This window comes from Lycorma delicatula, chromosome 4 (assembly GCF_047948215.1).
Source record: "Lycorma delicatula isolate Av1 chromosome 4, ASM4794821v1, whole genome shotgun sequence".
NCBI lineage: Eukaryota > Metazoa > Arthropoda > Insecta > Hemiptera > Fulgoridae > Lycorma > Lycorma delicatula.
In genome coordinates this window covers 100366718-100393759 of record NC_134458.1, presented here as the reverse complement: position 1 = coordinate 100393759, position 27042 = coordinate 100366718, and the positions used below count along the sequence as shown (strand labels likewise).

The following is a 27042-nucleotide window of genomic DNA, read 5'->3' as shown; positions in this document are numbered from 1 at the left end:
AAGCTTTTATTGGATGAAAATAAATAACTATGTATCTATTAAGAGTACTTATTTTTCATTCAGGTAATATTAAACAACTGATTTAAATATAGGCTACATATAGCAATTGACCCTTTTAAAAATGCAGAGAGATGATTTCGTTCACTTAATTATTACAGGATTTAAATTACTCCTTCGTCCAATGTAAAAAAAAAGTTTTAAATTATGTTAATAAGAACTCTTTATGTGTGTATGTAAATAAATATGTATTAAATTACAAAAATATATATAATTTTACAACAATATGTTTAACCACCACATGTGACAATATCAACAGCTGTCATATTATTTATAACATTTAAACGCGGAGATTAAAAAATATATATAATATTTTCTTAAGACGCCGATGTATTTGTTATAAAGCAAAGATAGTATTCATTTATGCGCATAATTTTTTTAAATTAAAAGAAAAAATATTTAATTTGAATAAAATATTTTAATATTTTACATGTAGAATTAATAAAAAAAATTTAAATAATAAACAGATGTTCTTAAATAATAAGAATGGTAAATCATTCTTGCTGATTAGATGTATAGTTTGTTTTTAGTTTTACAAACACATTCATAATTTTTAACGTAGGAGCAATGAATCTGAAACGATAAAAGATTTCTTTTTACTTTTTTTTTTTTTAATAACGATACAGTGGTAGAAGAAGTTTGGTATGTGAATTAGTGTTTCGATTTTTTTACTAATAAAACGGAGTTTGTTCTAGGTCCTTAACAAATGTTAATATTATTTCTGCATATGTTTTCGTTCATATAACATACATTATGTAAAATAAAATCGATAGGTTTTATTATTAACGGGTTTTCAAGATACGAGGTAAAATTTGTTTGGAAATAATGTTGAATATCCCTAATGAAAGCGCTTATTAGTTATTTAAAATTCCAAAATATTAAGTTGATCGAATTTAAGGGTAGAGAGATATTCAACATTATTTATAAAGAGTTTTAGTCTCGCATCTCGAAAACCATTTGAGCAAGAAATTAAAATTTCTCACAAGTCTTTAGCTCTATATATATATATATATATATATATATATATATATATATATATATATATATGTATATATATAAACATGTTGTGACTGATTCATAATCACCGCCCAGCAAAACTACTGAAGATAAATTTTAGAAAATTTCTCTACATATTTTTTTTAAGATGTAAGTATCACCAAGAAAGAATTCTGCACACAAATTCTTTCTATACACTAAGAAAAATTTTTTTAAATTCTGAATTTAAAGGGTAAAATTGGAGTAACAATGAGGTTCACTATATATAATTTTTTTTTTTCTGTAAAAAAATGAAAATATCTTCTTAATTTTTGATGTGTTTAATCTTCATGTGAATGTCTAAAAACAAAGTTATAACATCATGTTTACTTTGTGAAATTTGAATCTGTATTAAACAATACAAGAAATTAATAAAAAGTAAAATAAATGTCAGCTAGTAACTGAACTGTAACAACTTCACATATAAAGGAGTAAGAAGAATGTAGTTTATTTTTATTAATAAAGAAGAAATGATTGGAATCTGAACATTATATATATATATATATATATAATATAATATATTATATATATATATATATATATATATATATATGTGTGTGTGTGTGTGTGTGTGTGTGTGTGTGTGTGTGTGTGTGTGTGTGTGTGTGTGTGTGTGTGTGTGTGTGTGTGTGTGTGTGTGTGTGTGTGTGTGTGTGTGTGTGTGTGTGTGTGTGTGTGTGTGTGTGTGTGTGTGTGTGTGTGTGTGTGGTGGAAACTATAATATTTTAAAGTTGTTAAATAGAAAAATGTGCCGAATCGACCAACCTTTTGAAATAATAATTAATTACTCTAATAAATAGACTTTTAAGACCCAAAAAACAAAAGGGCTGAATCAGACCCGTAGTTAATATACCAAATGTTTTTAAACTTTAATTTTCAAGATTGAAACCCCAATTGTATCTAATATTAATGAAGATGACGATTTTCAAAAACGTTCCGTGGGATCAAACTTAATTAAAAATGTATTTTTGGAACTTTTATAACCGTTGATACTTTTGTCTATTTTCCAGGTTGTTACTGTTATTAAAAATGACGTGCGATATAGCTGTCGAGCAAGAGGGTCACATAGGATCCCAATTATTTTTACTAAAAATGTTGATTTTTTTTTTTTTTATCAATTACACTTTTTTTTTCAAGTCAGTTTATAATATGAAACGTGTAACCTGAATCTAAGTTATATCAATTAATTTTTATATGCTTTTTAATTTGTGAAGTTATTTTTGAATCATCCGATATTCTATTTTTTCATGGATTAAATTTTTTTTTACGATTTAAAACTATGTTTTATCTCCCATTCATTTCTGAACTTTAAACAATTTTTTTCTACGGCTGTATTATAACTTTGAATTCCGTGGCTGGAACCGGTCAAAAGTCTATTTTTTCAACCACTGACTGATCAGATGCGGGTTTAATGTATTGGTTGTTTTTTTACTGTGATTGTAATCAGATTTAGTAGTTATCAAGCAGATGTTAAGTTTAAGGTACACCAATAGTAAACTAAGTTTCTATAATACACTGTTTATCCTTTAATTATATTTGGTTTTATTAATAATGAATTCTGAAGAAGAAATGTTTTTAACACCTATTGCCAAGAAATGTATTGTTTGATTTTTATTTAAAAAAAAAAAAAAATATTACGTTAATAATGTATTCTATCATCGATTTAAATCAAGAATCCCAATATTTTCTCCGCCGTAGAAAAAAACGACATGCGGCTCTTCTTATAATGGCCATTGCTGCACCTTTGGAAAGTTTACGGCACTAGTCAGTGTTCATATCTTAACTTACTTCGCACTCATTTATTAACGTCATTATAGGCTTGTTGCATAATGTACTAATATCCCGCATAAAAAAAATACGTCAATCTTAATTTGACATCAGCCTTAATCAAAAAGTAAATAAATAATTATATACTGCGAATCGGGCTTTGAATTCAATTCAATCTATTCAGCTACTCAAATGTAACATGAAGCACATCTATAAATAGAGCACAACAATTAATCTCTAAATAATGGTGATTAGGCCTCAGCCAAAATTAAATAAATGGTGTATTTATTTTCACCCATTATTGGTTTTAATGGATGAAGATAAATAACTATGTATTTATTAAGAGTACTTATTTTTCATTCACGTAATATTAAACAATCGGAGTATTTATTTTCATGCACTAATGGTTTTAATGGATGAAAATAAATAAATAACTATGTATCTATTAAGAGTACTTATTTTTCATTCAGGTAATATTAAACAACTGATTTAAATATAGGCTACATATAGCAATTGACCCTTTTAAAAATGCAGAGAGATGATTTCGTTCCCTTAATTATTTCAGGATTTAAATTACTCCCTCGTCCAATGTAAAAAATTTTTAAATTATGTTAATAAGAACTCTTTATTTGTGTATGTAAATAAATATGTATTAAATTACAAAAATATATATAATTTTACAACAATATGTTGAACCACCACATGTGACAATATCAACAGCTGTCATATTATTTTTAGCACTTAAACGCGGGGATTAAAAAATATATATAATATTTTCTTAAGACGCCGATGTATTTGTTATAAAGCAAAGATAGTATTCATTTATGCGCATAATTCTTTTAAATTTTTTAAATTAAAAGAAAAAATATTTAATTTGAATAAAATATTTTAATATTTTACATGTAGAATTAATAAAAAAAATTAAAATAATAAACAGATGTTCTTAAATAATAAGAATGGTAAATCATTCTTGCAGATTAGATGTATAGTTTGTTTTTAGTTTTACAAACACATTCATAATTTTTAACGTAGGAGCAATGAAACTGAAACGATAAAAGATTTCTTTTTACTTTTTTTTTTTTTAATAACGATACAGTGGTAGGAGAAGTTTGGTATGTGAATTAGTTTTTCGATTTTTTTACTAATAAAACGGAGTTTGTGTTCTAGGTCCTTAACAAATGTTAATATTATTTCTGCATATGTTTTCGTTCATATAACGTATATTATGTAAAATAAAATCGATAGGTTTTATTATCTACGGGTTTTCAAGATACGAGGTATAATTTGTTTAGAAATAATGTTGAATATCCCTAATGAAAGCGCTTATTAGTTATTTAAAATTCCAAAATATTAAGTTGATCGAATTTAAGGGTAGAGAGATATTCAACATTATTTATAAAGAGTTTTAGTCTCGCATCTCGAAAACCATTTGAGCAAGAAATTAAAATATCTCACAAATCTTTAGCTCTCTCTCTATATATATATATATATATATATATATATATATGTATATATATAAACATGTTGTGACTGATTCATAATCACCGCCCAGCAAAACTACTGAAGATAAATTTTAGAAAATTTATCTACATATTTTTTTTAAGATGTAAGTATCACCAAGAAAGAATTCTGCACACAAATTCTTTCTATACACTAAGAAAAATTTTTTTAAATTCTGAATTTAAAGGGTAAAATTGGAGTAACAATGAGGTTCACTATATATAATTTTTTTTTTTCTGTAAAAAAATGAAAATATCTTCTTAATTTTTGATGTGTTTAATCTTCATGTGAATGTCTAAAAACAAAGTTATAACATCATGTTTACTTTGTGAAATTTGAATCTGTATTAAACAATACAAGAAATTAATAAAAAGTAAAATAAATGTCAGCTAGTAACTGAACTGTAACAACTTCACATATAAAGGAGTAAGAAGAATGTAGTTTATTTTTATTAATAAAGAAGAAATGATTGGAATCTGAACATTATATATATATATATATATATGTGTGTGTGTGTGTGTGTGTGTGTGTGTGTGTGTGTGTGTGTGTGTGTGTGTGTGTGTGTGTGTGTGTGTGTGTGTGTGTGTGTGTGTGTGTGTGTGTGTGTGTGTGTGTGTGTGTGTGTGTGTGTGTGTGTGTGTGTGTGTGTGTGTGTGTGTGTGTGTGTGTGTGTGTGTGTGTGTGTGTGTGTGTGTGTGTGTGTGTGTGTGTGTGTGTGTGTGTGTGTGTGTGTGTGTGTGTGTGTGTGTGTGTGTGTGTGTGTGTGTGTGTGTGTGTGTGTGTGTGTGTGTGTGTGTGTGTGTGTGTGTGTGTGTGTGTGTGTGTGTGTGTGTGTGTGTGTGTGTGTGTGTGTGTGTGTGTGGTGGAAACTATAATATTTTAAAGTTGTTAAATAGAAAAATGCGCCGAATCGACCAACCTTTTGAAATAATAATTAATTACTCTAATAAATAGACTTTTAAGACCCAAAAAACAAAAGGGCTGAATCAGACCCGTAGTTAATATACCAAATGTTTTTAAACTTTAATTTTCAAGATTGAAACCCCAATTGTATCTAATATTAATGAAGATGACGATTTTCAAAAACGTTCCGTGGGATCAAACTTAATTAAAAATGTATTTTTGGAACTTTTATAACCGTTGATACTTTTGTCTATTTTCCAGGTTGTTACTGTTATTAAAAATGACGTGCGATATAGCTGTCGAGCAAGAGGGTCACATAGGATCCCAATTATTTTTACTAAAAATGTTGATTTTTTTTTTTTTTATCAATTACACTTTTTTTTTCAAGTCAGTTTATAATATGAAACGTGTAACCTGAATCTAAGTTATATCAATTAATTTTTATATGCTTTTTAATTTGTGAAGTTATTTTTGAATCATCCGATATTCTATTTTTTCATGGATTAAATTTTTTTTTACGATTTAAAACTATGTTTTATCTCCCATTCATTTCTGAACTTTAAACAATTTTTTTCTACGGCTGTATTATAACTTTGAATTCCGTGGCTGGAACCGGTCAAAAGTCTATTTTTCAACCACTGACTGATCAGATGCGGGTTTAATGTATTGGTTGTTTTTTTACTGTGATTGTAATCAGATTTAGTAGTTATCAAGCAGATGTTAAGTTTAAGGTACACCAATAGTAAACTAAGTTTCTATAATACACTGTTTATCCTTTAATTATATTTGGTTTTATTAATAATGAATTCTGAAGAAGAAATGTTTTTAACACCTATTGCCAAGAAATGTATTGTTTGATTTTTATTTAAAAAAAAAAAAAAATATTACGTTAATAATGTATTCTATCATCGATTTAAATCAAGAATCCCAATATTTTCTCCGCCGTAGAAAAAAACGACATGCGGCTCTTCTTATAATGGCCATTGCTGCACCTTTGGAAAGTTTACGGCACTAGTCAGTGTTCATATCTTAACTTACTTCGCACTCATTTATTAACGTCATTATAAGCTTGTTGCATAATGTACTAATATCCCGCAAATCAAAAAGTAAATAAATAAATATATACTGCGAATCGGGCTTTGAATTCAATTCAATCTATTCAGCTACTCAAATGTAACATGATGCACATCTATAAATAGAGCACAACAATTAATCTCTAAATAATGGTGATTAGGCCTCAGCCAAAATTAAATAAATGGCGTATTTATTTTCACCCATTATTGGTTTTAATGGATGAAGATAAATAAATAACTATGTATTTATTAAGAGTACTTATTTTTCATTCGGGTAATATTAAACAAACGGAATATTTATTTTCATCCCCTAAAGCTTTTATTGGATGAAAATAAATAAATAACTATGTATCTGTTAAGAGTACTTATTTTTCATTTAGGTAATATTAAACAACTGATTTAAATATAGGCTATATATAGCAATTGACCCTTTTAAAAATGCAGAGAGATGATTTCGTTCGCTTAATTATTACAGGATTTAAATTACTCCCTCGTCCAGTGTAAAAAAAAGTTTTAAATTATGTTAATAAGAACTCTTTATGTGTGTATGTAAATAAATATGTAATAAATTACAAAAATATATATAATTTTACAACAATATGTTGAAACTCCACATGTGACAATATCAACAGCTGTCATATTATTTTTAGCATTTAAACGCGTAGATTAAAATACATATATAATATTTTCTTAAGACGCCGTTGTATTTGTTATAAAGCAAAGATAGTATTCATTTATGCGCATAATTTTTTTTAAATTAAAAGAAAAAATATTTAATTTGAATAAAATATTTTAATATTTTACATGTAGAATTAATAAAAAAAAATTAAATAATAAACAGATGTTCTTAAATAATAAGAACGGTAAATCATTCTTGCAGATTAGATGTATAGATTGTTTTTAGTTTTACAAACACATTCATAATTTTTAACGTAGGAGCAATGAATCTGAAACGATAAAAGATTTCTTTTTACTTTTTTTTTTTTTAATAACGATACAGTGGTAGGAGAAGTTTGGTATGTGAATTAGTGTTTCGATTTTTTTACTAATAAAACGGAGTTTGTTCTAGGTCCTTAACAAATGTTAATATTATTTCTGCATATGTTTTCGTTCATATAACATACATTATGTAAAATAAAATCGATAGGTTTAATTATTAACGGGTTTTTAAGATACGAGGTAAAAATTGTTTGGAAATAATGTTGAATATCCCTAATGAAAGCGCTTATTAGTTATTTAAAATTCCAAAGTTTTAAGTTGATCGAATTGAAGGGTAGAGAGATATTCAACATTATTTATAAAGAGTTTTAGTCTCGCATCTCGAAAACCATTTGAGCAAGAAATTATAATTTCTCACAAATATTTAGCTATATATATAGCTAAATTATATATAATATATATATATAAACATGTTGTGACTGATTCATAATCAACGCCCTGCAAAACTACTGTATATTTTTATTTATCTACATATTTTAAGTAACGCCAAGAAAGAATTCTGCACACAAATTTATTAAAAAATATACCTTTTACTTAAAAAATAAATTTTTTTCCTAATATATACGTTGCAATCTGTTTATCTAGTGAACAATAAGTAAAACACCCGTGGCCCATTCAGATGATATGTACGACTTTTAAATGATATCCAGTCTTGTATAGATCAGGCCGACCATTCCTGGGACGTGAGAATTATTGAACCCCAATCACCAACGTACACTAGCATTCATTGTCTAGTATTCAAATCTTTGTAAAAGCAACTAACTCTTACTATGATTTCAACCTCAGATCCATCGACTTTGAAAATCAGCTGTTAAACAACTGATTTGTGACGATGAATTGACCACTACACCAGCCCGGTGGACTATGAAAGAAATTCTCTTTGTCAACAATATACTATTCTAGGAGTAGCATAATCGGTTGAAGAGAGAACTTCTTAATTCGGCAGTATTCTAAATTTAAATGAACAGATATAATTAAATTAAATGTTTAGTTCTAATAAACCTGTAAAACATTACTTTTCATATCTTTCAAGTTAAAAAAGTAATATTTTCCATTATTATTAACCCGTGTTACAAAAAATCTGATGTGGATCCCACGTGACTTCCTTGTACGCCTATTAAATTACATAGATACATTTTTAAAAGTGTATAAAATTTTATTTCACTAATAACTTCTGATATTTTTTATTTTTTATTGTTATTGAATTATTATTTATCGTAAACATATTTTTACAATCAGAGGTTTAAATTATTAATAAATCAATATATTTAAATTATAAAAAAAAGTTTAAAAAAAACAAAAAGGATATGAGGTCGGATTCGAATTTCCTTTTTAAGACCCAAATATTTCATTAATTAAAATTTTATTTGGCTATAACTGTAGAACCAATGGAAATATAAGTAAGTACCACTTATGATATATCGTTGAAAATCTTTCAATGAGGGCTTATTACTGCAGTTAAGAAAAAGTTAAAAATTCAATTAGTTTTTATTTTGGACTTTTTTGGGCATCTTTGGTTCAGTTGATTGCAATAAAAAGGGGGTTGTTACAACAGTCCTCAATCCAAATTTTCAACATTCTACGGCTAATCACTTTTGATTTATGCGCGATAAATATGCACATACGTACATACAGATGTCACGCCGAAACTTGTCAAAGTAGATTCAGGGATGATCAAAATGGATATTTCCGCTGAAAGCTGAAAACCGAAATTCTTTGCGATTACAATACTTCCTTTACTTCGTATAAGGAAGTAAAAAGGAACCAATATAGTAGGTAAAATTTTATAAATAATTTATTTTTTAAGTAAAAGGTATATTTTTTAATAAATTCCTAGTGGTACAATTAAAATAAATTTAAATTATTACTTCGTATATACGAGGTTTATTACTTAAATTATACGTATTATTAATTTTTTTTTCACCATTTTACATGAATAATACAGTTATAAAACCTTATCCAAGTCAATTTTAGCCACTTACATTTTATTTTACAAGCCATTTTAAGTTTCAGGATTAGTAAAATTACATATACAATTCTTTATTTAGATGGATATAAATGGCGCATAGAATATAATCCTCATAACTGAAACAAACCTTTTAAGACCTGTTAAATAAAAAAATTTCATTCGTTCTAAAAATACAGGAGCACAATAAAGCAATGAACTGTATTAACCGGCGTAGCCACGAAAACATTTTATTTTTGAAAAAATAGTTTTAGATTTTTCTTTAATTTTTTTAAAATTTAATTTGGGAGCTCACCATCAGGGGAGAGATATCAAATTGCTTTAGTGATTTTATTGTTTAACAAAACACGGTTTGAGCATTAAAAATTTGAAGCTGGAATTTTTTCATTTTGAGGGCTTACAATACTCATGGGGAAGCATTCGGGTAAATTTAATTTTTAAGAAAATGATCCCTAAATGATAATAAATTTACAAAATAACTTAATTCTAAATAAACAAGCGTAATTTTATAGGAAGGGGAAAAATTCTAATTTAAATATAATTTTATTTTCTAAGAATACTAAAGAGTAAGATATATCTATAAAAAATTCATATTAAATGAAATGGATAACTTGCTAGATGGATTTAAATTACTTTTTTTTAAATTAAAAAAGTTTTTTGTTACCACAGAAGATTGGAGGCAGATGGGTAAACAATTTTTATAGTGGTTTGAAAAACTTTAGATATGTAAAATGTACCGTCAAAAAACTTCTGCTAAGTCCTTTTCTGAAGCGAAATATAGCGACAAAAAAATATAGTCTTTTTTGGAGAAGGAGGTAAATATTATATTAAGATTTTTGGTAATTTATAATCTTTATAAATCGTTATAGCTGGGAAAGTAAAATGCACAGATCACCCAAATACAATTATATTCAGGTAATAGAATTCATCTGTTTTTTCCTGAAATTTAATCTACAGATATTTTCAATGAAAACCAGAAAAATTTAATTTAAAAAACTCGTAACTTGTAAAAACCCACAAAAGAATTTGAATTCAAAATAGTTAACTAATTTTCGGAATATTCCGTATTTAATTCAAAACTTATTTTATATTTAGTTGTGCTAAAGGTTTATAGTAAAAATTTGAAAATAGAAAATGGTCAAAACTCGTCGCTTAAAAGCTAAATCTAAGTGCAACATTTGATATTTAAACGATCATTAGTATATACTGGAAATTAATAACTAAACATGTTTATTTATTAGGTAATTAATACATAGTAAGTATTAAACATGCTTATTTATTAAATATTATTATACTTAGGAAATTACAACAAAAAAATTATTAGTATATGTTAGGTAAGAAATTTAAAGTACAGACAATTTATAAAAAATCCCGTAACCATTCTTTAATGTTTTTGTATAGAGAGAGAGGGTTCCTTCCACTGAGATATTTATATTTTTTATAAAGTTTTCGAAATATTTTACATCAAACGTGGTCATTACTACTCATAAAGTAATTAATCTGAGATTGACGGGTACACTCTGTTATTAGTACCCTTATGATTGTTGGTTTAATGGAATAATGTACATGTACGTTATGATATGCATTGGAAAATAAATAAGAATTCGTTAATTTTATATTTTTATTATTGTGTTCTGTATCCAGAATAACTTCTTTGTTTTAACAAATATTTATTGGTTTCTCCTTACACAAATAACCCTAAGGAGTACCTGATTTTCGCTTTGTATTCAATCTTTAAGCATCAATAAGTCAACTAATCTTAAAGAGTAGTGATAAGAAAAAAAATATTAAAACGTAAATATCCCTTTTGGATATAAGTTCAAATTTTGTAAAATAATAAGCTACATATCGATTATTTTGCGAGAAATAAAATCATTCATTCATAATTTTTCTTTAAATAAAATAATAATAAAACTATTAACTAAACCCAAGCAACATCATCATTTTAAAATCGGAATCGAAAACGGTAAATTAGCTTGAAGCGGTAGAAATTATTCGAACTTCTAATATAGATTGCCTACTATGATCTCTCGTTCAAAAGGTTGCATAGAATAAACGTATTTTCAATAAAGAAATATGGGCTCTCTTCCTTAAACGAAATTTAAAAAATATATGTATCTGCTAAATAATCTTACGATTGAAAATTTTAATAAATGTAAATTATTTCTAAAATGGCTTATCGAACTTTTTTTGAAAAATTAAATATCATTTTTTATAGAGTACGTTTTTCTAACTACATAAACCCTAGTATGTTTTAAAAATTTGCTTTCTCTGATTTTCAAATTTTGTTTCTAGTTAGAGTAGTGCTGGGCTACGGTAGAGTTCTTTGGTCTTTCATAACTATAATGAATCAAATACTTCTTTTTTTCTAGTGTCATCAGTTCTTCAAAGTTGCACTACATATTATAAATTAAATTTATTTATCTTATAAATCAATTTATAGATTCTCTACTGTTTTAGTTAAATTTTTCTTAAAATATCCCATACGCTTTTAAAACATGCGTTAAGATCGAGAAATAAAAAGCTATTTTCATCTCTAAAACACTAAAATAGTTTGCAATTTAAAAAAAAAAAACATAATGGAAAAATTGAAGAACTTTCTTAGAGTAAAATATTAATAATACGCAGACGAAAAGTAAATAACATCAAAAGAAATTTACAGGTAGTGATGATTCGTCGGCTCATTATTCCTCCCACCCCATGAAATGTTTATGAATGGTGGTTCCATTGACAAACACACAATGAATGGGCAGCATTGGTGGTTAGTAAATAGAATTAAATAGTCCCCTCCTCACCCTATGCTCTTTTTTTATTATGTAGCGCGTGTCTTATATTATCACTGTAAATTTTATAGTAGGCACTTACCACTCGCTTCCTGTTGACGAGTGGTGCTCTGTTGTTACAGCCTACAATCTTATATATATATATATATATATGATGTATACACACGGAGAGGAGGGTTGAAGAATGTGCAGTCTTCATCTTCACACAGCCGAGCGAATTGCGTACCCCCTCCTTCCAGCTACTTTTACTAGTACTAAAAAGTGTAGCATAACAATTAACTTATTGTTTTCTTCGTTTTGTATTGTATTGTATTTTTACAGGGGAAGCCACTCCTTTCTGAATCGAGTACCTTATATACGCTATACACTACTTATCGCCCCTGATATGAAGTCAACTCCTGTCTATATGATGCACTTCCCCTCCACCCTCCCACACTAAAACCTCAATCTGATCGAATGCTGTGTATACGAGCAGTAAGCCTATGTAACACTTGTTATCAATGCATTCCTTCATGCACATTCATAGACATCGATGAATAGTTATTCTATACTATCTTTTATCTTCTCGTTGATTTAATAATTTGTGGTATATATAACCGAAAAATATATTAAACTGTCTCTTGAATATCATTTAATTTTCTAATCGTACACTTCGGCCAGGCTATCAAAAGAGATCATAATATCTCTTTGTAAAATATTTACTTCATGACATACATTAAGTAACTTTTTACTTCCTTGTACAAAGTAAAGGAAGTATTGTGATCGCGAAAAATTTCGATTTTCAGATTTCAACGGAAATATCTATTTTGACCATCCCTGAATCCATTTTGACTAGTTCGGCATGACGTCTGTACGTACATATGTATCTCGCATAACTAAAAAATTATTAGCCGCAGGATGTTGAAATTTTGGATTTAGGACTGTTGTAACATCTGGTTTTGCACCTCCCCTTTTGATTGCAATGGACTGAACCAAAAATGTCGAAAAAACCCAAAATTCAAAAACATTTGGATTTTGGACTTTTTCTTGACTGCAGTAATAAGCCCTCATTGAGAGCTTTTCAACAATATATCATAAGTGGTACTTATTTTCATTGGATCCAGATTTTTAACCAAATAAAATTTTAATTAATGAAATATTTGGATCTTGGGAGAAGGCACATCTGTTCGAATCGTATATCTCATTTTTTTAAACTTTTTTTTTAATTTAAGTATATTGATTTAATAATAATTATTAACTTCTCAGTGTAAAAAAGAATTTATGATGAATAATAAAAATTAAAAAAAAGTAAAGAAATATCAAAAGTTTATAATGAAATAAAATTTTATATACTTTTCATTTAAAAAAAAATGTGTAAATGTAATTTAATAGGCGTACAAGGAAGTCATGTGTTGTTCACATCAGATCTTTTGAACAAAGTTTTGTATAAGCTGAATTGACCATTCATACGGAAAGATCGTATGAACACACACACACACACACACACACACACACACACACACACACACACACACACACACACACACAAAGAGAGAAAGAGATGTATAGATAGATAGAACAGATTTTTAGTAATTTTATTCGTAATTATACCAACTAATTAGTATTCATTACAAATAATCATGTGATTTACGTTAATTTTGTGTGAAACGTAAATATGTAATGAAACAAGCTTACACAATAAAACGATTCCAGAAACATTATAAACAAAGAAAAATCTATAGTACATGTTAATATGCAATCAAGTTACCAATAATATTAATACAAAATAAATATAGTGTTAGTTAAAGGAACTAAAGGAAAATTTTAATATACATCATTTTATTTTAACGATCCAAGATCAGTAAATAACTCAAAAAATTTATATAAGGTATTAAAATAAAGCCGTCGAGCGTTGCTAGTCGCTTGTTTCCCTATATTTAAAATAAATCTCTTGATCCACTTTAACAGTTCAACCGTTTTAACAACGAATTGTCATCATATACAATCGTCAATTCGCTCCTGTCTCCCACGTCAACCTTCTCCCTTTAATATATATTCTGAACTGTATTAATAAAACTCTGCTGAGCTTAATTCATTTCAAAGTACGATCCTTTCATGCTTATATCCCTCCGACTCCAAATCTTACGCAGATTCACTGGAAAGAATTCTGTAAATCCATCTTAACCTTAATATATAATTTGTGTACTTCACTTTATTTAAAAAAATACTTACGTATATATATAAATAGAAAGATAGAAAATTCTCGTCTATGTTTATGTTTTTTAACTTCTGCTATTTGAAAATTTTCACTAATTTTTTTTTCAAACTATTAAAAAGTCAGCAAAAGGTTACTTAACATTACCGGCTATGCCCTTGACAGATTTTTGTTTCAAATACGCCATAAGGTTTTTAAATGTGGTGAACCGATTTTATTTAATGCAATATTTTTTGTAACAGTTAAACTTAAACAACAAAATTACCAGAGATTATGAAAAAATTCTTAAATATCCTCCCATGGACAAAATGTTAAAGGAAAAAAGCTGGCAATGAATTGAATAAATTGACCGGCCCAGCCTGGAAAGTTACGAAATTCATTTTTCAGAATCGTTCTGGCTACACCAAGAAGGAAGTTGTCTTCATACAATCTTTTTAATAACTGTTTGTATCTTTAAGATAAAATTATTCCTTTTGGTTAAAAAACAATAACTAAAGTTATGATTTTTTTTTAATTAATAAAAAATGCTTTATGAATATCCAAAAACCTCAAAAATGTAAACTTTAGTAGCCGAGAGAATGAAAAAATACAACTTATGAATGCGTTACCAAATTTTAAGCAAAAATGTTCAATTAAGCCAGCTTCAGAATTCATCGACATGAAAAAAACAACTTTTAAATTAAATATAAAATTATTTGTTTGATTATATTTAAATCTTTTAATTTTAATTTTTGAAGCCAAAATACCCACGAAATAAAGCAATAACAAAAAAAATTTAATATTAGTACCAATAATATCGAAAAATATGTTTCCGACTTATTGAAAATTTGGTGGTTCATGCATCAGGGGACTTATTAATTAAAATATTGACTAAAATTGATTCTCAAAAAATTAAAACCGAAGTTTAAAAACCTTTTTCGATTTTTTTTTTATACTAAATTATCTTACTGACTTTATTGTTTAAAAAATACGTTTTGAACATTAAAATGTTTTCATTTTGGGGGTTACCATACCCAGATGCATTTGGATAAAATTAATTTTTAAGAAAATATTCCCTGTGGTGATAAATTTAAAAAAATACTTTTTATATTTGTTTGAAACACAAACACATAGCCATAATTCGGAAAAAAAACAAAAGTTGTAATTTTCTCGGAAGAGGGTGACAATCTATGGCTAATTTCTTTTTCCAAGAAATACTAAGAGTATAAGGACCATAAAAAAATTAAGATTTTTACATTTTAAATGCAATGGGTAACTTGAGAGATGGATTTAAATCTATATATATATATATAAAAAGGTTAAGTTCGTTTGTGTACGGCTTCAAAAACTCAAAATGTTCTGCACTGATTGAGCTCAAATTTTAGCACGATATATAAACCCGCATCAAAGATTGTTTTCATCTATTTTTAATAAATCTATCTATCTATTTTTAATTTGTACAGTTTTTTAATAAATAAGAGGCTAATAAATCAGATGGAAATGTAAACAAAGGAAAACCAATCGGATCAATGCGAGATGGCCGCTGTCAAACACAACGACCAATCACAAAGAGCCCGTATGGCCGTTGCCAATGTAAACAAAATCACAACTGATTAAGTAACAAATTTCTTTGAATTATATTTAATAGCTAAAACATTTGTATTTTATTTTTTAAAAAAACCACCAAAACAAAAAGAAAAGCCACCAAGAAGGATGACTTATAGTAAATAAATTAAAACACCCAACTTTCTTATTGCCCAGATAGACTTAAGACTATGGAAACATAAAAAGTCGAAATAACCAAATACACAGAAAATAATATCCCTACATAATGACCAAAAAATCCTTTGTTAGGTTATTTTTTTTACATATATATGACCAAACAATCGTTTTTGGTCATTTAGCGTTCTTTGCTATGTAAAAGCAAAGAACAAAATTCACAAATAGTAACACTGAAACCACACAACTAAGTATTCGTTTTTTTTTGTTTTTTCTAACCTCCGAAACCACCGTTATGCATTCCTTCAGATGATGATATGAATGATTTATAGCGTATGAAAAAAATATCGTATGAAAATTTATAGCATATAAAAAGGTGATTCCGAGTTGGAATCCTGACCGGGATTCCAACTCGGAACCACCGGATTAAAGTCCGAGACGTTACCACTCGCGCCACGGAGGCCGGCAAACATATTCGTTAGGAGCCAAATAAAAACTCGACTTACCAATATGGCGTTGTGTGTCAAACCAATTTTACACGGACTATAATTACTTTTAATACGCGAAACCCTTTGCAATGATTGAAAATTAACTTAAACCTCTTCAAAAATTATTTCATTTGAACTAAGCCACATTTTGATATCATTGTTTTTCTATAACACGGCTGGAATTATTTTCGTTTAATGATAAGAAGCGTGGTCGAAGACAATAACAGAATTCTCTTCCAAAGGACATAATACACCGCTAAACTATTTCTAAATAATTCAAATTCGTGTAATTTTTTTTACGAATCGCGTTTTTATCAAAATCTCACCTTTTTCTCAATTGACCTGCGGGGTTTTGTTTTCTTTGGTGACCGTAATTCATTAATAGATTCATACTCGAGAATCACGTTGTACACTGAAGCAGCACAACTTCTACTTACGTTAGCAGTTTATTAACATCTGAAATCAACGCCGTTTGATTATTCTGTAATTTGTAAGCATTACTCTGCTTTTGTATGCATTTAAAATGATGTGTTTTTTCGCACGACTGTGGGCTTTTTTCGCAGCCCACAAATCTTTATATATAAAAATGTTAAGTTCGTTTGTGTACGCTTCAAAAACTCAAAATGTTCTGCACCGATTGAGCTCAAATTTTAGCATGATATATAACCCGCATCAAAGATTGTTTTTATCTATTTTTCGCATAAGTCACATACCCGCGACCGCGAGAAAACAGTTTTTTTAACGGTCAGCTGTGTACCAGTGACCGCGCCATCTGCCGGAAGCGAGGGGAACACTCGCCATACTAGCTAACGACAACCGCAGTCACATGTGAAACAATACCTGTTCCCAATTACATTGTTTATTAACAAAAAAAGTTAATCCACAAAAGTAACAAAGTTAACAAAAGTATCCACTTGCATCTGATTCAGATTATTAAACAGTCTCAATTAAATATTCACTTTAATCGAGGTACTTTTGTGTGATCGTGTCGTGATTGAGCTGCGCCTTTCACCAAGCTCTGAATTTATTATAAAACGACCAACAGTGGGATATATGTATTAATGACGCGTGCAACACTGCACATCCAAGCCAAATTCGTGCATTATTCGCAATTATATTGACTGCTTGCTTTCCTTTATCTCCCACAGAGTTATGGGAAAGATATCGATCGCATATGGCTGAGGATATTTTGCATAGAGTACGCCTAGAAAATACCAATATGACGATGGAATTTACAGAAGACATTTACAACGAAGCATTGATAAATATTGAAGACAAGTGCTTAGCCATTGCTAATAAAGTTCTTAGTCAATAGGGAATGCCACAACCCACCCGAGCTGCGATTGCTTCATTTGATGTGGATTTACGCCGTGAACAGAGTTAAACATTGGTGATCTTCAATCATATGTCCAATCAAACATTCCCAAATTAACGCGTGAACAGAAAGGCATTTATGATCGCATAATGCAAATGATAAATGACGGAGTTGGGGAGATCTTCTTCTTGGATGCGCCAGGAGGAACTGGGAAAACATTCCTCATTAGATTGATTCTAGCAACGGTTCGATAAAAAAATGACAATTATCCTGTTGCGGAATATTAATCAGCCATAACTCTGCAACGGCACGCGACTTGCAGTTAAGAATTGATGAATAACGTAGTGGAAGCAACGATTTTAACGGGGCCTTTCAAAGGTGAAGATGTCCTCATTCCTCGAATACCCATAATCCCGACCGATACACCATTTTAATTTAAAAGATTGCAATTCCCAATTCGATTGGCATTTGCAATCACAATCAATAAAGCTGAAGGTCAATCTTTAGAATTGTGTGGTTTAGATTTAGATGCAGATTGCTTCTCACATGGGCAACTGTATGATGCGTGTTCCCGAGTCGGCAAACCAAATAGCCTTTATATCTACGCAGACAGTGGAAAAACAAAAAATATTGTATATCCACAAGTATTGCAAAATTAAACTTCTATGAAACGTATGCTTTGTTTTGTTTCTCATTTCTCATCCATGCAACCACAATGTGCCACAGCGAAGCGTGGCGGGTAGAGCTAGTTTAAAATAAATTTCAGAAAATTAAAAAGAAATTTTTTATTACAGACCATTGGAGTGGGATGGGCAAAAAATTTTATAGTGGTTTGAAGGCTTATTGATTAACTCTTTTATTAAAGCAGGATAAAGCTACAAAAAAAAAAATATATATATAATGTCATTTTGGGGGAGGAAGGTAAATATTAAATAAAAACTTTTGGTAATTTTTGATCTTAATAAAAAAAAATCTCAACTTTTGTAAGAAAATGTTTTTGCTAGAGTACCTCGGTAAAAATATGAAATTTTATTTCGGTCAAAACCCACACTATTTTTTCATTTTCTTTTTTTAAAATTTAATACTTTATTTCCCCCAGAATTAGTACCTAAGTTACAAGACTAAATAAAGGCCAGCACACAGCGTACAATGAAAATTAAATCTTGCGTCTGAGTAACTGCATTACTACCGAACCTGAAAACATTTACACCCATCTAATAAAACAGTAATTATAATCGTTGACTTTTATTTATGCACGTCTAATTTATTACCGTTTTCATGATTTATTCGTTATAATTCATTGTTACGTAATTTGCGTATAAAAAAATGTGCAATAAATAAAGATTGTAAAAACAAGAATTTTAATTAAGGTATATTTTTAAACTAAAAAAATCTTAACTAGTGCTTGAATTTATCCGTATATTGTATAAAAAATTATACTAAATTAGATGCACAATTCTTTTTTGTACAATATTCAGAAATTTTTATCATTTACAATTTTTTTTATATTTTTTTTTTTGTAAGATCGTTTTCATTGTCGATTGAATTATTATTTATTACTATTAACACTAACTTGAAATTTGCTTTATATATCCATTTCCTGTACAAGTTGCAGAGTACAGATGTAGACACTTTAAGACACTATAGGGACACTTAGATCTAGAACTTGCAGTCGGTTCAACCTTCTAGTATCATCGCTATTGTTTAGTAGATTCACTGCCGAGTGATCTGTGTGGTAGTTAAGCCGAAGTTTGTATTTTGAATTGAAACGTTGTATTTCTTCCAGCACGAGCCGTAATCCTAAATAATGCTAGATCTCATTATTCCTTGTAAACCAAGGTGCCTCTGTTGTACACCTCGCTGACTAATTCTGAAACCGCTGTAAGATGTCGATATTGCTTATGCTAGCGGTGTTCCATAGGTCCAGATATATTTTAGAACTGTTGAGTATACCGGCAGGTTGTTGGACAAAAACAAACGAAAAAGTCTGTCCAACAACCCTAGAACATTTTCTTGAACTTTAATCCAAGTTGCCTTCTCTTTTGTCTTATATTACCTTTCCAGAACATTTTATTTTGACCAATACAAATAATAACCAGTTATATTACCGCGGAGTAGGTATGTAACTCCAAGGATAAAAAAAGGAACTCCCCATCATTTCTCCGTTTGAATCAAAGGAAAATATGGTAAAACCTTGATCAATATAGCACCACAAAATTTACAGTTAATTATAAAATAAAAAAGCAGTCACAGTGTTGTCTGACTTTCCTAGCTACAGAGGTCAAGTCATATAAATAATACCTTGCGTAACGTTACATTGCAAAACCTTTCCGGAAAAGCCGAAAAGTCTTTGTAATTCAAACATTTAAAGCATAGTTTATATTTTCGTAATTATAAATTTTTAAATATAACGAACAAAAAATGTTTTGGATTTTTTTTTAATTTTGGGACTCCAGTATCAAAGGGGCTTTTTTGTTTATTATAATGATTATTAAATTAAAATTTACGCATTAAAATTTCAAACAAAACCTTTTGATTTTGGGGTCTCCCTACTCGATGAGGATAATTTAGTAAAAACTTTATTATAAATAAATGATCCTTAACAAAAAATAAATAAATCTAAAAATTTTTTTTTATTATTTTTAAAAAAATTCAATAAAATGTTATTGAAAAAAGATAATATTTTTTTTCAAATATTAAGAAATATTGTAATAGAATATTGTTCTATAACAATAAATCATGATAATAATTACGATTTAGAAAAACAAGGAGTGTATGTTTTCAATTTGAAAACTGCGACCTAAAATATATCGGAATGACAATTCGTTCGTTCTCCGTAAGAATTAAAGAACATATTAATTGTATAATTAAAAATAATAAAGAAAGATCTAATTTTGCTAAACAACTTTTATAAACTGGACATAAAACCCTAACAAATTTATTTAAATATGACAATACTATACAATTGTCATAAAACAATCATATTAGAAAAAAATCATATATATTTGAATAATAATAAATTAATGCACGAATTATTCAAATTCAATAATGATATCATACATAAACAAATTATACAACAATTATTATGTTGGTAATATTTTATTTCATATCTCATAATAGTCGTAAACAACTTACAGACATGGCGTTACTTTTTTATTAACGTATAACCGATTTTATTAATTGACAGTCGACTAATATGAACGTAACAATTTTAACTTCAATTTATAACTATGCATAAAAAAATTATATACATGAATATTAAATTAACAACTTCAAATAATCCCTGATGATGGAAAAGTGACTTCGAAAGCACTTGGATACTTATATTAAGAATTGTTGGTAAGTAGAAATATTATTTTATACAAAAAAAAATATTAAGAAAATAAAGTGTATAACTTTTATGATAATAATAATAAATAATTCCTTCTTATTTTGGAGGCCGAGTATATATAGGGGCCAGAACTACTTAAATGTTAACTTTCTTTAAATGACAAAGAAAAATAAATAATGTTTAATAACAAAAATTAAAAGAGTTAAAGCCAAAACAGAATATTATATATTTTAGAGGTTGGTAAAAAATTTAATAAACAAATTTTTAATAGTATTCATATATAGGTTAAGCTAAACTTTACTTAAATCTTTAAGTAAAGTTTTCTTAAAATATAGCACCCCTTCGAATAGAGTCTGAAACCAGAACATAGAAATTTCAAAAAACTTTTCTGTTTAAGATCCAGGGTTAATAATTTTGAAAAATTTATTGATATCTATATATGATGTATAAAATACTATAATAAAATTTTAAAAATATTATTAAAACCGAAGGGATACTGAGCAAAAAAAAAAAACAAAAAAATAACATATTTAATTTTAATAGGTGGGGGATTAACTTTTTGAAATTTTTTTCGACTACTTATACTTGAAATGTAGGTAACAAATTTGCCAAAGTTTTTTTCTTAAGTGCTCCATGTACCTCAAGTATCCCTAGTATGAAAAATCAGTACGGCACGCATACGTACGCATATACATACATACATGTGGTATTTTTAAAAGCTTTTATTTAACTCGCTTTAGGAATAATCAAATCTTGCAACTGCTATATCTTTTGATCTATCGTATGAAAATAAATGAAATTTGGTACACGTATGTAACTTCGATGATAATACAGCACTACGGTGTCGGAATTTTATATGACCCATCCCCACACGCTACCCCTACGCTAAATTCATGCATTTAGTTGAAAATTTTCATTTCTCATGAACTATCGTATGAAAATTATTGAAATTTGGTACACGTATGTAACTTGGATGTGTAAAAATAAGTATATTTACTTTTTTTTAGTCTTAAAAAAATACAAAAATATATTTGATTACATATAAAAAATTATTTTTTAAAAAAGCTTTTATTTAACTAATATTAATATTAACATTAATAAAAAAGGAAACAAATTAGAAAAACCCTCTAAAAAGTAAAAAATAAGAATTAAATCAAATTGAGAATTTTAAACAAAAAAATTTAATATATTAACAAATATAAAAATGCACTGAAAAGTAAAAAATAAATTATATCCGCGACGAAAACTCTAGCGATGCTGGGAGGGCCAAACATGTATGTACGTTCTATGGTAACCACGAAAGTACAACCAACAGAATTATCGTGTACAGAACCGTTTATTTAAACAATAGCATTTGGATTCACGATGTTTAAAATATTGAAACATTTTTCTCGTAAGGATTCGTGTCCTGGTTTGATATCCATGAGAGAGGGCTGCCAAATGGGGTAACGAGTTGATCCCTGCATCAAGGTGTGTATTATTTTGTATATTTATTAAGACATGTAAGCGGAAAAATAAATAAAAATATAGTCCGGTTACTTTACTGAATCATATAATTAAACTAGCCTTTTCACTGGATAATAATAGTTGCGCGAATATATGAACATTTTGTATAAACGTAAATGATATAGAAATAAAATCAGTATTTCGAATTTTATTTGCTTTTACGGCTTAATAACGTATGAAAACTAAGTTTTTCTTACCTTTTTTTTGATTAAATGATTTCTATTGCGGTTGAATTCCCTGTTTGATCATTTGTAGAAAATGTTTTTTTTTTTTTTCTAAAAAGGCGACCTAAAATAATTTATTAGTCCTTTCGCAATTTAGTAGTTCATCATTTTTTATAAACTAAAGTTTTATTAACTCTAAATTTCGTAGAATTTTTTCACAGGAAAATCTGTTGTAATTGATAACTATTAAAACGTATTTGATAATTAAATGGCATCACTGAATTAACAATTTTAAAACAATTTCTAAAAAAATTCTTATAATTTTCCGGCATAATTGAATACATCTAACGTATGGAAAAGTTAAGAGAAGAGCGAAATATTACAGCATAAAATAGTAATTTGGCAGTCAGTGTCAGGTTTTGTCTACGATGCAATTTTTTAAAGAGGTCAGAGGGTGCGTTTGGCGGAAGTAGAGACCAGTTAGCCAAAGACAAAGATATTCTATGTTACTGTAGTACTCTGGGTGTATGTGTGTGTGTGTTTTTAAGTACATCCTGCGATCGACAGATGAAATTTATAAGATTTTTCCGCGTCCAAGTACTATCTTTAACGTAATAGTAATGTACATTAAGGAAGGGACAAACTCCCCCTCTCTAACCACTACCGGTTGTCCACTAGTTACCACCATCTCGCTTCTTTCCACTTACTTCCATTATTTATTGTAATACCTTTAACCCCGGAACCGTGTTATGTGGATTAATATAAAGTAAATGTATCCCACAGAAATACCTCGCTTCTTAAAAAATATACAGAGGTGATTCAGGAGGAAAAGGAAACTGATTCTAGAGCTTGAAATAAGGAAAAAATTTCATACAAATATTTGTCCGAAAATGCTTTGTTATCGAAGCTATCGGCTTGGAAAAAATTTCTCACGGATTTCAGTGCCTCTGGTGAAATGAGGTCATATTGAAATTTTAAGGAGTTATATAAGGGTTAAACTTGATAGTTTCTTTTTTTTAAAAATATAATGTATTAATACAGCATAAACAACAGTGAGTAGTTTTTTAAGTAAATAAAAATATTTGAAAATTATGAATAAAAGTAAAATAAAATTAATTTTATTAATTATTTTTTAAGTATTTAAAATTACAGTTGACTATTTTATAGCAGCAAAGCCTTAAAAGTAAAAATATTCTTACATTTGGTTTTCTGAAGTCAAATTTTTATTAAGTCTAAATTTACTTTTACAAATTAATTGTATCTTAATTTTTCAAAGGTCTGTAAATTTATTGTTCTAAAAAGCGCTATAAGTAACAATTTACAATAAACGTTCGAAAATTCCACCAATGACATTGATGTACTCTTCAACTTGTTTTCTTACATTTTCTGTCACCAACCTAAAGGTATCTTTGTATCTTGATAAAGGACAGCGCATTGAAAATGCTAGCGATCAGTTTATCATGTGCATCAACGTTTTGCTTGTATACATTGAATTTCACCCATCCCCATAAACAAGAATCTAAAGGAGTAAGTTATGGTGATCTAGGTGGCCAATTTACCGGCCCTGTTAAATATCCAATCCATTTAACAGTAAATTTATCATCTAAGAATTGTCTTATTTCATCTCGAAATGTGTTTCTGCTCCATTAAGTTGATAATATATTTCAAATCGTTTCATCAATGACAAATCTTTAAGCACTGTAAGAAGTCCAATGTTTAAAAATCTAGATATTTTCTCCCTATGACAAGTTGTTTGAGTACGAAAGGATTAAACGGCCAAGTTTTGTTTTTTATAATAAAAGTTGATTTTTTTTTGTTTTTTTATAAACTTTACATGTACCACCTGACCATTTATTGTAAATTAATGCAGTATAAACCACAATTAGTATTTTTACTTCCTTGTAGAAAGTAAAGGAAGTATTGTGATCGCGAAAAATTTCGGTTTTCTGATTTCAACGGAAATATCCATTTTGACCATCCCTGAATCCATTTGGCTAGTTTCGGCGTGACGTCTGTAGGTACGTATATGAGTATGAATCGCATAACTCAAAAACGATTAGCCGTAGGATGTTGAAATTTTGGATTTAGGACTGTTGTAACATCTAGTTGTGCATTTTCCCTTTTGATTGCAATCGACTGTACCAAACGTGTCCAAAAAAGCCCGAAATCTAAAAGAATTTGGATTTTAGATTTTTTTCTTAACTGCAATAATAAGCTCTCATTGAAAGCTTTTCAACAGTATATCATAGTGGTATTTATTTTCATTGGTTCCAGAGTTATAGCCAAATTAAATTTTAAATAATGAAATATTTGGATCTTATAAGGGGAAGGCACATCGGTTCAAATCCGACTTCATCTCCTTTTTTCTTTAACTTTTCTTTTTTTAATTTAAATATAGTGATTAATTAACCTCCGATTGTAAAAAAAATTTACGATAAATAATAATTCAATAATAACAATAAAAAATATGAGCTGTTGTCAAATATCTACTTAAAAAACATCATATTGGTTTTTAAGTAGATTAAAAGTATTTAACAAAGACGTAAATTTATTGTGCTAAAAACAGCTGTTTTTAATTTTTACAAATTCATAACATTTCTTTAACTTTTGTTTTGTTTTAACTTTCAATTTGTTCAATAAAATTTGGCGTATTTTTTTTTTTTTTTTAAGACTATTTTATTATTATTCACTTATTTTTAGACGCATTTTTGCGTTTGTTTTTTGTAATCCTGCTGGGCATGTTTTAAAGAAAAAACTAATAAATGATAAATTTGAAATAAAATGGGTTTTTGTTAAAAAATAATAAAACTAACTTTACAAAAGCCCACTTAATTCATTTTTCGATTCCAATTATTATTTCAATTTTTTATCGACGCAGAAATATACATTTGTAATAAGTAGTAATCGATTTTAATTTGGGGTTGATTTTGAAAAATTTGAAATCCAAAGAAGAATTGAAGTAATTATATAATTATTTTTTATCTTGTTTCTTATTTTATGTTTTTTATGATTGATGATCTCACCACATAAGATTGAAGCTTGTGCGTAAGTGGGAGGTGGAAGTGGAATTTTGTAGCGTGTGAAAAATGATATGTCTGATAGGGGGACTCGAACCCGAGACTTCCCGATGAAAGGCCGACAATGTTTTTAATAAACGTTTTCACCTAACTAACATTTTTTACCTTTTTATCTCTGTGAACTTTGAATTAAAAACAATATTTCGTTATTATAATTAACGTAGAAGTTGCATTTTTATGTATTTTTATTGTTTCAGTCCGAGTATGAAACTGAGGCAAGTCACCGATGGTTCTCATATAATTCAAATGATATACGGATCGGATGGTGCTCTTAAGGATTGTGAATACGTAAGGCAAAGGGCCGCCGTTAGAGGATTTCTATCATCGTTCAGAGAAACTGTAAAAAAAAGAGCGAACGTTACAGTGTTACAGCCTGGTGCCACTCTACCCCTTGATACCGCTTCCTGGTTAGACTTTGAATCGCTTAAAGCTCTTTGCAAAAGAAATAAACGAATGCTTAAGAAAATAGCAAGAAGAAAGTCGTCATCATCATCATCTTCGCATTCTAATACAAATTCAAAGCAGCATTCAAATCGTTTTAATACGGTTAATAATAATAGCACACAGCGAAGAAGATATCGCGCTGATTCTTTTCTCGAAAGGTGAGATTTATAAATAAAGATTTCATTTTAATAAATATTGTTATTATTATTATTATTATTTTAAATATTTTAATTATTAATATGTTAAAATTTTATTTAAACGGTGTCCAAATAAATCGTGGCAAAAATTTCCAAATTAAATTTCTTATCTATTGATAATTATTAATTGGGGCGTTATTTTCAAATTCAAAAGGGTTTTAATTAAATTTAAACGGAAGATTATATTCTTTTTACATATTACATAATACTAATTAAATATTTTACCTGCTGATAGCGACCAATGATTTTTTTAAATTTCATTTTGACCACCTATGGATCGCATTAAAAAACAACTTTGTAGTCTTTTCTTTTTCTACCAGTACGTTTATTTATTTTTTATTAAAAAACGTTAATTTTTTTTTTTTAGTAACTACGTCTCTCTCTTTTGAGAAAACTTTTCTCTCTTTTTCCTTTTGAATTTGCTCGAAAACTTTTAAAATATTTAAATAATTATATTATTTCTCCAACATTGTTTTGATCCAAAATTTCTTTAGTTCTTTTTCAGATTTCTTTAAAACCAGTTGTTCTATTTAAAAATAATAATT

The 27042-nt window shown here is 28.2% G+C and overlaps 1 protein-coding gene across 1 annotated transcript in view; it reads left to right on the top strand.

Annotated features, from left to right (window-relative positions):
- Nucleotides 1-27042, top strand: part of LOC142323695 (uncharacterized) — a 337049-nt gene that overhangs the window by 171046 nt on the left and 138961 nt on the right. Inside the window, exon 2 of the mRNA XM_075363798.1 lies at nucleotides 26054-26458. Within this exon, the coding sequence (XP_075219913.1) occupies nucleotides 26054-26458 (405 nt within the window). The remainder of the gene's footprint in view (nucleotides 1-26053; nucleotides 26459-27042) is intronic.